The 13,911-nt window shown below is 49.4% G+C and overlaps 1 protein-coding gene across 3 annotated transcripts; it reads left to right on the plus strand.

The window, feature by feature from the left end:
* Positions 1-3,231: 3,231 nt before the first annotated feature.
* Positions 3,232-12,078, plus strand: LOC109763361 (subtilisin-like protease SBT3.8). 3 transcript variants are annotated; one of them, XM_045227397.2, is made up of 6 exons: positions 3,232-4,087; positions 5,487-5,854; positions 5,969-6,066; positions 6,183-6,280; positions 6,387-6,542; positions 11,064-12,078. In XM_045227397.2, the coding sequence occupies exons 2-6, from the start codon at positions 5,753-5,755 to the stop codon at positions 11,750-11,752; spliced, it is 1,143 nt and encodes a 380-aa protein (XP_045083332.1). In that variant the 5' UTR covers positions 3,232-4,087; positions 5,487-5,752; the 3' UTR covers positions 11,753-12,078. The 3 variants fall into 3 exon arrangements, with proteins under 3 accessions (XP_045083332.1, XP_045083333.1, XP_045083334.1); XM_045227398.2 differs by lacking the exon at positions 5,487-5,854 and having other exon boundaries at positions 3,233-4,087; positions 11,064-12,073; XM_045227399.2 differs by having other exon boundaries at positions 3,234-4,087; positions 6,387-11,654.
* The last annotated feature ends 1,833 nt before the right edge of the window (positions 12,079-13,911 follow it).

A 13,911-nucleotide genomic window follows, 5' to 3' on the forward strand; every position in this document is an offset into this window, starting at 1 on the left:
TATGGGATCACAAGAATCCCTACTACGGTTGCTGGGGCGCGGGGTTGCGAGAAGAGCAGGATTAACAGTCAACACAAGGATCGTTTACCCAGGTTTGGGCCACGAGGATGCGTAATACCCTTGTCCTGCTTTGGTGTGTATTTGAGAGAGTTCTTGAGCTCTCGAACTAGCTATGGTGGCTACGTAGTTCAAAAGAGCCGAATCCCTCTCCAGTACGCGATGGGCCTCCTTTTATAGTCGAAAGGGGCTGCCACAGTGGCACACAGGAGGTGGAAAGGTATACAGTGCTGTGAGCTTATCGCCCGTGTTACAGGACAAGACGCATTTAATGCGTAGCTTAGGTGTCCCTTAGCTTTATCGGGGGCGGGAACAAGGCCCATCCCGTCCATCGCCGCCTCGCCTTGCTTCGACACGCGCCCACGTCAGCGATGCATGCGGCGCCATGTAGGCAGGCAGGCAGCTGAGGTGGCGCGGTGGTAGGGTCTTCACGAAGATCTGCATGCCACACGCAGGTGCTTGCTGAGTTGGCTCGGAAGCCGCCCGTCGCCACGTAGGTGCCTGCCCAGCTGGTTGGGCCGCCAGCTGCATGCGAACGGCGGTGGAGTCTTGGCTGGTGCAGGCCTGGCAGTGGCCCCGCTGACGCCCTCGGCAAGGGCCTTGCCGGGGGCCCGGCAAGGGTCTCGCCGTGGTGTTGTAGTTGTCCCCGGCAAGGCGCTTGCCGGGGGTCTTGTGGATCTCCTCGGCAAGGATCCCGCCGACGATCACCGTCTTCTGGTTCTCATCTGATCTCACATATCTATGGTCTTGACAAAGATCTGCATGCCACCACGGAGGTGCCTCCCGAGCCCTAGTTCCAATGTAGTTGGTTGGGTTGGAAACCGTGAGCTCAAGGGTGGCTCACTCTGTTGGTGTTGGGCAAGTCGCCCCGGCAAGGCTCTTGCCGGGGCCGCGGGGGCCGCCCCGGCAAGGGCCTTGCCGGGGGACTCCACCTCGCCATCTTGCTCTTTGGTGTTTCTGGTCTTGGCGTTGCCTTGGGCTTCTTGTGCTTTGGCTTCTCTCTGGCTCCCCTCCTCTGCCCCTGCTTAGTGTGGCCGCGGCGCGCGGCTCCGACTGCCCGTGCACAAGTAAAGGGGTACAAAAGAGTGCCCCTACTTTTGTACACCGACAATCATACTCCCTCCGTCTGGATTACATGTCGCAGAAATGGATAAAATTGGATGTATCTAGAACTGAAATACACCTGGACCCATCCATTTATTTCCGGATGGAGGGAATACATGTCAATATGTCATGCCTTTCTATTCTTCAGTGCCTATTCCATCTCTGTTGTAGCATGTTTTATAATTGAAGCACCATTCTTCTATATAAGGCATGCAAGGGGAAGACGGCTATGTTAGAATCTGAAGGGTTACAAACCAGGTCTTTGCAAAAGATCCAAACGCCAGGAAATAATAAACCAACTCCATTTTTCATAGATACTGCTCCAGCACAGAGAAACCCAACTCCCACTGATAATAAGCAGATTCTAGTGGCCAAAGAACTAGTCCGCTCCAGTCCAGCAAAAGAATGTCAACTCCATTCTAAGAAGCGTGTGCGTATCCTCGCATCATGAATTTTATAGCATTCTGATCATATTTTCTACATGTTTCTTACCCATCTCTCTTTTAGAAAATAAGGTTAAATGATATAAGACTTCCTTCATTGGGATTGTATTCGAGGAAAATATCTTGCGGGAATTCTCTGTGCTCCAATGCTGATGTAAGTACCTGTTGTATATCACTATATTTTTATATCAGCGTGTATTTTGTTAATCGGCGTGAATCCAACCTTTATCTGATCTAAAATTAGTCGTAGCAAAATGTTAAAGGCTCCAATGTTGATTTTTGTAAAGAAAACTGCCTGGTAGTTTTGCATACTGAGCTACATGAGTGTACTATCTCATATCATGCACATTACTGAATTGTAGTGCTGCTCTGGTTTCCCATTCATTAATTGTGTCAATGTTGCTTTCGTATTACCTTACCTGGCTGATGATAGTTGTGCCATATTGTGTTAATTTGGTGTTGGCTAGTTGCCCAAACGTTCGTTGTGCCAATGTTGCTTTCCTATTATCTGACTTGGCCAATGATAGCAATGCTAGTGTCTTAATTTGGTGCAGGCTGCTGAAGATAAAAAGACAAACTCTGAAAACAACAAGGCAACCCCATTGTTTCTTTCCAATAAATCTAGGCCAGGTAATATGCCAATAACTCATGATTAATATGTTTGGTTCCCCTCCTAATTTATGTTATGATGCAGTGGTCGAGACACTCTCCACTATCAATAATACAAGCCTGCCAAAATCGCCATCTGAGTCTGTTTAGTATCCTCTGTCTCGAATGCAACGGAAAAAATGTATGTTTGTGAACCAATTAATGGCTGAAGGAATGATGGAAATGGTGGAGAAATCAGAGGTGCATAGAGGTGTGAACAACCGTTGATGCCTTGAACGAGTTGTTGTTATTTCTTTATTGTTATAGGATTTCCAGCTTTCAGATGGTGTGAACAAGCGCTACCTTGTGTATGGGCCAATCTTCTCCTCCAAAGCGGCCTATGATATCATCATGCACGAAGGTGAGGAGGATGATCACACTGATCTCGATTGGCACTCGGGAAGCCCCAACAAAATTAAGATTTTTGCATGGTTATTATTCAGAGGAAGACTTAACACGCGAGCTAATCTCTTCGACAAGTACTTAGCCCCAGATGCACATTTGTCTGCGTTGCCCATGCACGTCAGAAGACACGCTACACCTCTTGATCTCATGTCCGACTACTACTCGAATTTGGTTATAGCTTGGCCTCACCGCGCCTGACAGGTTTCAAGACCTTTGGCTCACTCCACCTCCTTCTGGGCTTGATCCTTGCATCTGGACATAGATGCTCCTCACTGTTTTGTGCAAGATTCAGGACTCAAGGAATGCGGCTATTTTTAGAAATGAAGATCACAATTGTCCTCTCACCATTAGTAATGATCTACTTCCTCCGTTCCTAAATATAAGTCTTTTTAGACATTTCAAATGGAATACAACATAAGGATGTATGTAGACATATTTTAAAGTGTAGATTCATTCGTTTTTCTCCGTATGTAGTTACTTGGTGGAATCTCTAGAAAGACTTATATTTGGGAACAGAGGGAATAGAACTTTGGTTACACCTGTTTAGAGACCTGGTTTAAGTCCTCATGTAAGTGAGTTTAGGTTCTCAGCTGTGTTTAAGTCCTAACGTAAGTGAGTTGAGCAGAAGCAAAGCACCTCTGCTCCTCCCCTCCCACGTCGTCCCCGCAGGCGACGGGGAGGGCAACCCTAGCAGCCGCCGCCGGGCGCTCCCTCCTCCCCCGCCACCGTCACAGGGTGCGATCGGGCGAAGCCCGGCCGGCACCGGCGGCGGCGGGACTTCTCGTCTCCTCGCGCGTGGTGTCTGGTGCGGGCCAGATGCGACGGGCCAGGGCGCCGCGCGTGGGTGGGGTGCGGCGGCGCGGTGGCACTCACCTCCCGACGGCGACGTCCGGTGGGCTTGACGGCGCGGCGGGCTGCTGGAGGGTGGTGCGTGCCTGGCTGCACCGGCCGGATCTGGCCGGCAGGTGGCGCGGGCTGCGGCGGCGCGGGCTGGTGGCTGCTCTGCCGTGTTCCAGTGGTGGTGGCCAACGACGGGGCGGGGCGGCGGCGCAGGCTTGTGGTGGCTGCGGTGGTGCGGCGACCGGGGTCCAGCAGGCGGTGCAGGGGGTGGCGACGGATTTGTCGCGGTGGCGGTGCAGGGGGTTGCAGGCGAGCTGGTTTCCGGCAAGATCCGGCTGGATTTGTCGCCGGGGACCCGGTTGGTGGCGCAGGGCGGAGCCCGGGGCTAGTCATGGTCGCGGCTTCGGGAGGGGTAGGCGGCGGTTGCCGGCCTGCTCCTCGGATCTGGTCCATGGCTGTCGGCAGGGGGCTCGGCGCAGTCCCTCGGGGTCCCGGCGTGGATGTGGGCTGCCACAGCGTGGTGGTGGCTCACGGCGGTGATCGGGGTCGTTTCACGGCGGCGGTCGGACTTCTTCGGCGTCGGCCAGTCGGTGAGCGCCCCTATCGACCTTCGATTCCTCTCCTTGTCGCGCAGGCACTACCTTCTTCAAAGTGTTGGCCCTCTCCTAGTTGTGGTTCATCGCTCGTCTCGCGCCCGGTAGCAGGACCGGACCCGTCTCGCGCCTGGCAGCAGGACCGATCATCTCGCGCCCGGCAGCAAGACCGGACTCGTCTCGCGCCCGGCAGCAGGACCGAGCTTGTCTCGCGCCCGGCTGTAGGACGGGCCGATGGAGGCCAGTTTTGGTCGGCCTAGTGGGTGTCGGCCCTGGGGGCAGCTCAGGAGTGCTAAACGCGGGGCCTTTCCTCTTGTCTCTTTGGTTGGGGTAGCGGTGGGTGGCGGGTGAGGTGGCGTCGAGGTCTTGGATGCCGGGGCGGCGGCCCTAATGGTGGTGTCGCGGTGCTCTTGGGCAGAGCCCGTGGCTTGGTGCTGCCCGATGACCATGGTCGTGTGGGCGGCATGGTCACCGGGATGTGGCGTTCGGTGGCGGTGAGTATTGGCTGGGGTGAAAACTTGTTCTATCTTCGGACGGACCGGCGGCGGCGAAACTCGTTCCCTTCCTGAAGGCATCGTCGCGGCAATCATTGCCCGTGTGTTGCTCCAGGGGAAACTCTGACCCTCAGGTCGTGCGGTGGCGGCGCTCCGGTGTCGTTTCCTTCCTGAAGGCGCCGCCTTGGAGCACATGGTTCGTCGTATGCGGCTTCATCTCTTCGCGGTGGCATGTTCACGGTCGAGGACCTGGCGTCTCTTGTAGTGCTTGGGATGGTGTTGTTGCGCTCAGTGCCTATGTATCTTGCCTTGGGTGTGTGCATGTGTTGTGGCGTGCGTTTGTACCGGTTTGTTGTTGGTATTGCTTTATATATAAAGCAGGGCGAAAGTTTTTTTGGGTAATGTAAGTGAGTTTAGGTTCTCAGCGATGTTTAACTCAACTATGATAACTACATGGGTTTTGGGTGAACCCATGAGAATTCAAGCAAGTAGGCTAGTCTGCCTTCTTCCGTTAACTGCAAAAGCCACAAAGCATATACACACAGAGAAAAGAAAGGAGTGAAGGACAGTTTCCACGGTTTGAACTCAAAATGTCTCTGAGCAACCTTAAACAGTTTCATCCTTGAAAAGAAGTCGCAACTTTATCCACACACCTGTTTGTTGGTCACTTTCGGTACAAAATAACAATTTCTATCCAGTCAGGCTACGTTACCAACCGAAGAGTAGAGAGGCACACGCATCAGGTATTCAAGATTTCTTCAGCAAAATAATAATTAAACAAGTGTTGCTAAGCTAAGCCAGCACGTACACGCGAAAGCACTCAACATCATAGGAAAATTCTCATGCGTGAGCCAAGCACAGGTTGACAATCAACAGGCTAATTTGACCTGGAAATTCAGCAGACACCGAAATCAGATTTCTGCCACGTTGAGCCATCAACAAGTTGACCTGGAAATATGGCGGATGGAGCGTCCGAAGTTTCTGCATTCCCCGGAGTTCCCTATCCGTGCGTGCCAACGATGCTTGAGGATTAACTAAACAATACGCATGCAACTGATTGATGGCATGATCGATCACGAGTATATATACACACAAGTGCCCTGATTGCAAGTGCAAACATTATAGCTCCACAGCAGCAACAACATCGGTGCACCAACAGAAATACAACATGGATTCAACGAGGTTTGCTCCGACCATCTGCGCTCTGATCTTCGTCGCGCTCTTCGCTTTCCATGGTATCAGTCTCGCTTCGCCTGACGAAGCGAAGAAGGTAAGGACCAAAGATTACCTGTAACAGTTTATCATGTGCCCAAGATATTACTCACTTGCAACAGTTTAGCGTGTAGTAGTGCTGGGGATGTTGAGTGTGCTAAACTGGTTGTAGCTGTACATCGTCTACTTGGGGGAGAAAAGAAGACTGCACGAGAACGCTGATGACGCCACTGCCTCGCACCACCGCATCCTGGCTTCAGTTCTCGGAAGGTACAGAAAAAGAATTAATACATGGTGCATGCTGCAGTGCTGCACTTCAGCCAAATATATACTATACTTGTATAGTAAGTACAACATAAAAACAATCTTTTTGTTTCGTTTTGAAGCGAGGAGGCTGCTTCCAGGTCGATGGTGTACAGCTACAAGCATGGGTTCTCTGGCTTCTCCGCCATGCTCACAGAATCGCAGGCCGGGAAACTCGGAGGTAACAGAGCGTGCAATACACATTCGTTCATGCATGCTCCCTACTGTAGTTACGAGACATGAAATTTTTGACTGGAATCATTCTCATACTGTACTAAAAAACACAGGGCTACCTGGTGTGACGAGCGTGAGGATGAACCAAGTCCATAGTACGCATACAACTCGCAGCTGGGACTTCATGGGGCTGCCGCACGACCAGCCCAACGGAATTCTGGCGAGTGCCGGGATGGGGGAGGGTGTCATCATCGGTGTCATCGACTCAGGTTAATTAGTTTTCTCACCTTTTACAGCGAAAAATTGAGCAAATAATTTTGCTTTACAAATACAGATTTCTAGTTACCCGTAAAAAGAAAAGCAGATTTCTAATTATCCGCAAATTGAGACTAGTTAAATGTCAATCAATGGCACTCCCTCTGACCCATATTAATTGTCTAAAGTTGCGACAATTAATATGGATCGGGGGGAGTATAACCATTTGGTTTAGTCGGAGATTCGTATGGGTTTTTTCTTTTGCTCCATGGGTGAGAGAGAGGATCATGCCCAAGCATTGTGCCTTGGAGGCGGAGGCCGCCGAGTAGAGCCCATCGGTTGTGTGTTTCCACACAATGTCGTTCTCGAAATGTTCATCGGGACGGAAGTTGTGCACTAACATCCAAAGGGTAAAAAACGCCCTTATGTGGTAGACGGAGACAACGGTGGATGCATTGATCTTTAATATCCAAGAATTTTTCTTAAGAGCCTCTAGCGCCTTCTTTTTTTTTTCTCGAGTAGGCCTCATAGGTGAGTGGAGCAATCTTTGGGCTTGCGTGTCCAAGGAGCCACGAGGAGTCCCATAATGGTGTTCTTGCACCATTCCTCACGGTGATGGTGGTGGAGGCATAAACCTTTTTACCACTTTTTTCTTTTCTCCATTCAATATAAAGGTTACACACATAGGAAATTTTGCAGTTTAGATTAAGCATGCGATTTATCTAAAATTCTCCATAGCAATCAGAGTAGAAAGCACTTCCTCTGTAACTTAATGTAAAACGCTTTTGTAGTTTAGTATATTAGACTGTAAAATGTCTTTCATTAAGTTACGGAGGTTGTAGCTCACAAAGAGAAGAAAATTCTCGGGTCCTACCAACTTTCACACACACATATAGGTGCCAACCAGGCAGCTAGGGTTCAACCCAGTACATGAACGAATGCCCCCTTGAGGCCCTGGGCCATCGCTCTTATAGCCATTAGGCCAACTCCAACATAGAGACGCATTTCATCCGCTTTGGTCTGTTTGGGTCTGTGTGGACAAAAAATAAGGCCCAACGGGCCGAATCAAATAGACCAATGTCCTTTTTCTTGTCCGTTTGGACCCATTCCTGGCCCAAATTTGGGTCGGGTCTACGTTCACGTGGACAGGTAGTGGATGCCTGCAACGTCCTCCCCTAGCCCGCCGGTCTGTAGCACATCATCTTCATTCCCATCATTTCCCTCCCAAATCCCTCCCGCCCTCCTGCCATGGCTGCGCGCCCAACCCCATCGCCCCCGTCCCCGTCATGGCTGCCCGTGCCATGGCCCTAAAGAAGCCGAAGAAGGAGATCACCCCGGAGCAGAGGGCGAGCCAGATGGCAAAGCGAGCTAGTCGGAGGAAGAGCGAGAAGGGCAAAGAAGACGTCGTCGCCACAACAATGCTCAGACCTAGGCCGCCGCTACGGGGAGAGAGGCCCTCGTCGCCAAGGCAGTGCAACATGCCTTCCTCTTGCTAGGGTACTGCGAGCCGGCCCTTCTCGTCACTGTCGCTGCGGTGGCCAACACGGGATCGTCGGCAGCCCGCCCGCCCAGGCTTCTGGAGTCGCCGCACATGTCCACAACACCGCCGACGTACGGGTTCCTTCTTGGGACGTCCCACTTCGCCATGTCGCCACGGGGCGGCTCGCCGACATGCATTAAGTATGACCGATATGCAATTATTTTGTATGATGGCATGAATTCTAGCTTCATTTTGCAATCTACTTGCTATGTTTGATGATGAAGATATGTTTGTTGAAAAAAAACCAACGAGACGGATCAAATGGGTCGACCGGTTGGGCGCACTACCCGGAAAAAGCAGATAAGGGGCATATACCGCCCTTACAGCCGACCCAAACGGATAAAAAGCTGACAAATTTCGTCTCCGTTTGGGTCGGCGCATTGGAGTTGGCCTTACATCCAAAGTTGTCAGAATCACGACTCAAGTTTTAGAACCTTATGACCTTACGATCCAAACTAGCCCCTCCGATTCTACGATTTTGCTCATAGAATCTAAGATTCTACGATCGTGGTAGTTATGATTCTACGGCTCACGATCCTACGAACGAAGCTCCGATCTGATTCAGAATCCCGATTCTGACAACTTTGCTTACATCATCACCAAGCAGTAAAGCAAAAGGAAAAAGGGTACAAGCTGTAAAGGGAATTCAAATAGTGACGCGAGGACCAACCTGGGCCGTCCGATCGCAGATGAACGTCCACAGCATCCTCCTCTCGGCGCGAACCAGTAAGTGCCGCTGGAGACCGTTGGATGGCAGATGGACGGCTGGGGAGAGCTTCGACAATTAAACAGTGCGTCTGATATAACTGAACTTAAGCGACACTTGACATCCAGATCCACGCATCCAGCCATCTCTGCCGCCGCCGCCGCGGCCGGTCTTTCCAGGTCGTCCTGATGCTGGCTCCACCCAGCCGCCTCTTTCTCACCTCATCTGGCGGCATGACGGACATTTTATTCTGGATCTAGATTCATTGGCACGATGTGAGCTGTTGCTGGTAGGCGCATTCCTAATCTTATACTCCTTGATCCGGCTTAGACATAATCTAGTTTGAGTAGCTCATTCATTGACTCCCTTGCGACCGACGCCAACTAGCAAGATGCAAAGTACTCCCTCCGTTCCCAAATATAAGTCTTTCTAAAGATTTCAATAAGTGACTACATACGAAGCAAAATGAGTGAATTTACACTCTAAAATATGTCTACATACATCCGTATCTTGTAGTCCATTTGAAATGTCTAAAAGGACTTATATTTAGAAACGGAGGGAGTAGTATACATAACGCTGGCAGTAATTGAGGTTGCCATAGCTGAGGGAGTGGGAAGTTGAGACTGGAACTTACGAACTGTTTTTTTTTCTCTTGGGCTAGTGTTCAGTTAGGGAAAGTTTGATTTATTTATTTGTGTCATGATGCGTTTGGTGATACATGTATTACTCTCACATGGATCTTGCATATCTCTTCCAAGTTTATGCCCGGCTAAAATGGAGAGCGATGAGACCTTCTGCCGAGCATGTGAGTCTGGCGCATGGGCCCAATAAGCTGGTGGCCCTGCCTTGTGTCGCGTACCTGTGCAGCCTACAACTGGGACGCGTACATGATGGCACACGTCATGCCAACAAAAAAAGCTTGTGGCTTAGAGGAGATGTGATTGTTGGAGAGAAAAGATGCTTAGAGGAGATGGACACTGAAGAAGAGGGAGGTAAGAAACGGAAGATCGGGAGGGAAGAAACACGGGGCTGCCGGAACAGCCCTGCGAGGACAAATGAAAGTTATTTCTTGGAACGGCCGGGGACTCGGGGGTAGGCCGGCAGTTCGAGGTCTTCTAGAATTGCAGAAGAAGGAGTACCCCGATGTTTTGTTTCTTTCTGAGACAAAGCTGAATAAAAATAAGGTGGAAAAGCTTAGATATACCCTAAACATGCCTCATATGGTCTTCAAAGTTTGTGAGGGGAAGAGTGGAGGATTGGCACTTCTCTGGAAGAGGGAAATAAATTTGAGTCTCCGTTGGCTTGGGCGAATGCATATTGATGCTACTTTTACAGAGGAAGATGGTTTCAAGTGGAGGTTTATAGTGATTTATGGGGAGCCTAAGACTGAATTGTAGGAGGAAACATGGCGGCTATTACGTACATTACACCTCCAGGAGAATTTACCGTGGGTATGCATGGGTGATTTTAATGAGATCTTATACAACTTTGAGAAGCAAGGTGGGGTGGCCAGAACACAAGTCTTTATGAATTGTTTTCATGATGCTTTGAACTTTTGTAATTTGAATGACCTCGGATTTGAGGGTGACATTTTTACCTGGCGCAATAATAATTTTCGTGTTGATGGGTATATTCGGGAAAGATTAGATAGAGCTGTTGCAAATGCTGAATGGTGTGCTCGTTTCCCCGGGTATAAAGTGGTAAATGGTTGCCCTGAACATTCTGACCATCGGCCCGTTATTTTGCATGTCAATGGAGCGTCCAAGAGACCCAGGCCGAAACCAAATAATCTGAATAAACGTTTTGAGGCACGTTGGCTATTAGAGGATGATTGTGGAAGCATTGTGATGGATGCTTGGCAAAAGGCTGGTGACCGAGGAGAGAACACAGTTGCACAACTTATTAAGGCTGTGTCACAGAAGCTTGATGCCTGGAGCAGAGAGGTCCTTGGGGATCTGCAATAACGTATCAATAAACTGTGTGCTAACTTGGAAAAATGCCGGTGTGGGAACCTGACAAAAGCAGGTCTGAGGCGTGAGCAGGTGATCAGGTATAAACTTGATCGGCTGGAAGAACAACTAGATATTTTTTGGCGGCAACGAGCTCATGCAACATGGCTGGTAAAGGGAGACCGTAATACTGAATTTTTCCACAACTTTGCGTCGGCTAGAAAGAAAGAAAACAGAATAGAAAAGCTCATCGGGGAAGATGGTGTGGAGGTGAAAGGGGAGGCTGGTCTGAAGGAATTTATTTCTAACCACTTCTTTAACTTGTTTACCCCTGTGGCAGGCCCAAATTTTAACCAGGCATTACAAGCAGTACAACCGAAGTTGACACCCCAGATGAATGATCTATTAATAAAGGAGTACACTGTTGAGGAAGTGAAGCGAGCCCTTGATGATATGGGTGATCTTAAGGCACCTGGTGCGGATGGTATGCCGGCTATTTTCTATAAGAGATTTTGGAGTACGGTGGGCGAAGCTGTGACACGAGAGGTATTACATGTGTTGCGAGGCGGCAGTATACCAGAGGGATGGAATGAAACAATTGTTGTGCTTATCCCAAAGGTTCGGAATCCTGATCGTATCAAAGATCTACGCCCTATTAGCCTTTGCAATGTGGTGTATAAGCTTGTGTCTAAAGTGTTAGCAAACCGTCTCAAACAAATCTTGGATGAGATTATTTCAGCCAACCAGAGCGCCTTTGTGCCAGGCCGTTTAATTTCTGATAACACTATTTTAGCCTATGAAATGACCCACTTCATGAGAAGAAAGAGGAGAGGTAAAGATGTATACATGGCACTCAAGCTCGACATGAGTAAAGCTTATGATCGGGTAGAGTGGCTGTTTCTTGAAGGAATTATGAAGAAGTTGGGCTTCATTGATGAGTTTGTACAGTTAATTATGAAGTGTGTCAAGACTTGTTTCGTACAGGTTAAGAGTGAATGGAGATATCTCAGATGTGGTTATACCGGGTAGCGGATTGCGGCAGGGGGATTCTATCTCCCCCTATCTCTTTCACTTGTGCGCGGAGGGACTTTCAGCAATGCTAAATAAAGCAAATCACGATGGCCAAATCAGAGGTATATGTTGGGGAACGTAGCAGAAATTCAAAATTTTCCTACGTGTCACCAAGATCAATCTATGGAGTCATCTAGCAACGAGAGAGAGGGGAGTGCATCTACATACCCTTGTAGATCGCGCGCGGAAGCATTCAAGAGAACGGGGTTGATGGAGTCGTACTCATCGTGATCCAAATCACCGATGGTCCTAGCGCCGAACGGACGGCACCTCCGCGTTCAACACACGTAAGGAGCGGGGACGTCTCCTCCTTCTTGATCCAGCAAGGGGGAGGAGAAGTTGATGGAGATCCAGCAGCACGACGGCGTGGTGGTGGAAGTAGCGGGATCCCGGCAGGGCTTCGCCAAGCGCAAGCGGGGAGGAAGAGGTGTCACGGGAGGGAGGGAGGCGCCAGGGCTTGGGGTGCTGCTCCCATGCGCCTCCCCACTATATATAGGGGTGGAGGGGGCTGGTTTCTTGCCCTCCAAGTCCATTGGGGCATTGGCAAAGGTGGGGGAAAGAAATCCCATCATTTCCCTTCCCCAATGATCTTATTCCTTCTAAGGTGGGATCTTGGTGCGCCTTGACCAGGGGTGTGGGGCCTTGCCCCCACTACCCACGTTCATGTGGGTCCCCCATGCAGGTGGGCCCCACTTTGGAACCTTCTAGAACCTTCCCGGTACAATACCGAAAAATCCCGAACATTTTCCGGTGGCCAAAATAGGACTTCCCATATATAAATCTTTACCTCCGAACCATTCCGGAACTCCTCGTGATGTCCGGGATCTCATCCGGGACTCCGAACAACTTTCGTTTAACCGCATACTAATATCTCTACAACCCTAGCGTCACCGAACCTTAAGTGTGTAGACCCTACGGGTTCGGGAGACATGCAGACATGACCGAGACGACTCTCCGGTCAATAACCAACAGCGGGATCTGGATACCCATGTTGGCTCCCACATGTTCCACGATGATCTCATCGGATGAACCACGATGTCGAGGATTCAATCAATCCCGTATACAATTCCCTTTGTCAATCGGTACGTTACTTGCCCGAGATTCGATCATCGGTATCCCAATACCTTGTTCAATCTCGTTACCGGCAAGTCACTTTACTCGTACCGTAACGCATGATCCCGTGGCTAACTCCTTAGTCACATTGAGCTCATTATGATGATGCATTACCGAGTGGGCCCAGAGATACCTCTCTGTCATACGGAGTGACAAATCCCAGTCTCGATTCGTGCCAACCCAACAGACACTTTCGGAGATACCTGTAGTGCACCTTTATAGCCACCCAGTTGCGTTGTGACGTTTGGTACACCCAAAGCATTCCTACGGTATCCGGGAGTTGCACAATCTCATGGTCTAAGGAAATGATACTTGACATTAGAAAAGCTCTAGCAAACGAACTACCCGATCTTGTGCTATGCTTAGGATTGGGTCTTGTCCATCACATCATTCTCCTAATGATGTGATCCCGTTATCAATGACATCCAATGTCCATGGTCAGGAAACCATAACCATCTATTGATCAACGAGCTAGTCAACTAGAGGCTTACTAGGGACATGTTGTGGTCTATGTATTCACACATGTATTACGGTTTCCAGTTAATACAATTATAGCATGAACAACAGACAATTATCATGAACAAGGAAATACAATAATAACCATTTTATTATTGCCTCTAGGGCATATTTCCAACAGTCTCCCACTTGCACTAGAGTCAATAATCTAGTTCACATCACCATGTGATTAACACTCAAATTTCACATCGCCATGTGACTAATACCCAAGAGTTTACTAGAGTCAATAATCTAGTTCACATCACCATGTGATTAACACTGAATGAGTTCTAGGGTTTGATCATGTTATGCTTAGGAGAGAGGTTTTAGTCAACGGGTCTGCAACATTCAGATCCGTGTGTGCTTTTCAAATCTCTATGTCATCTTGTAGATGCAGCTACCACGCGCTACTTGGAGCTATTCCAAATAACTGCTCTACTATACGAATCCGGTTCACTACTCAGAGTCATCCGGATTAGTGTCAAAGTTTGCATCGACGTAACCCTTTA

This window comes from Aegilops tauschii, chromosome 4 (genome assembly GCF_002575655.3).
Source record: "Aegilops tauschii subsp. strangulata cultivar AL8/78 chromosome 4, Aet v6.0, whole genome shotgun sequence".
In the NCBI taxonomy this organism is placed as follows: domain Eukaryota; kingdom Viridiplantae; phylum Streptophyta; class Magnoliopsida; order Poales; family Poaceae; genus Aegilops; species Aegilops tauschii.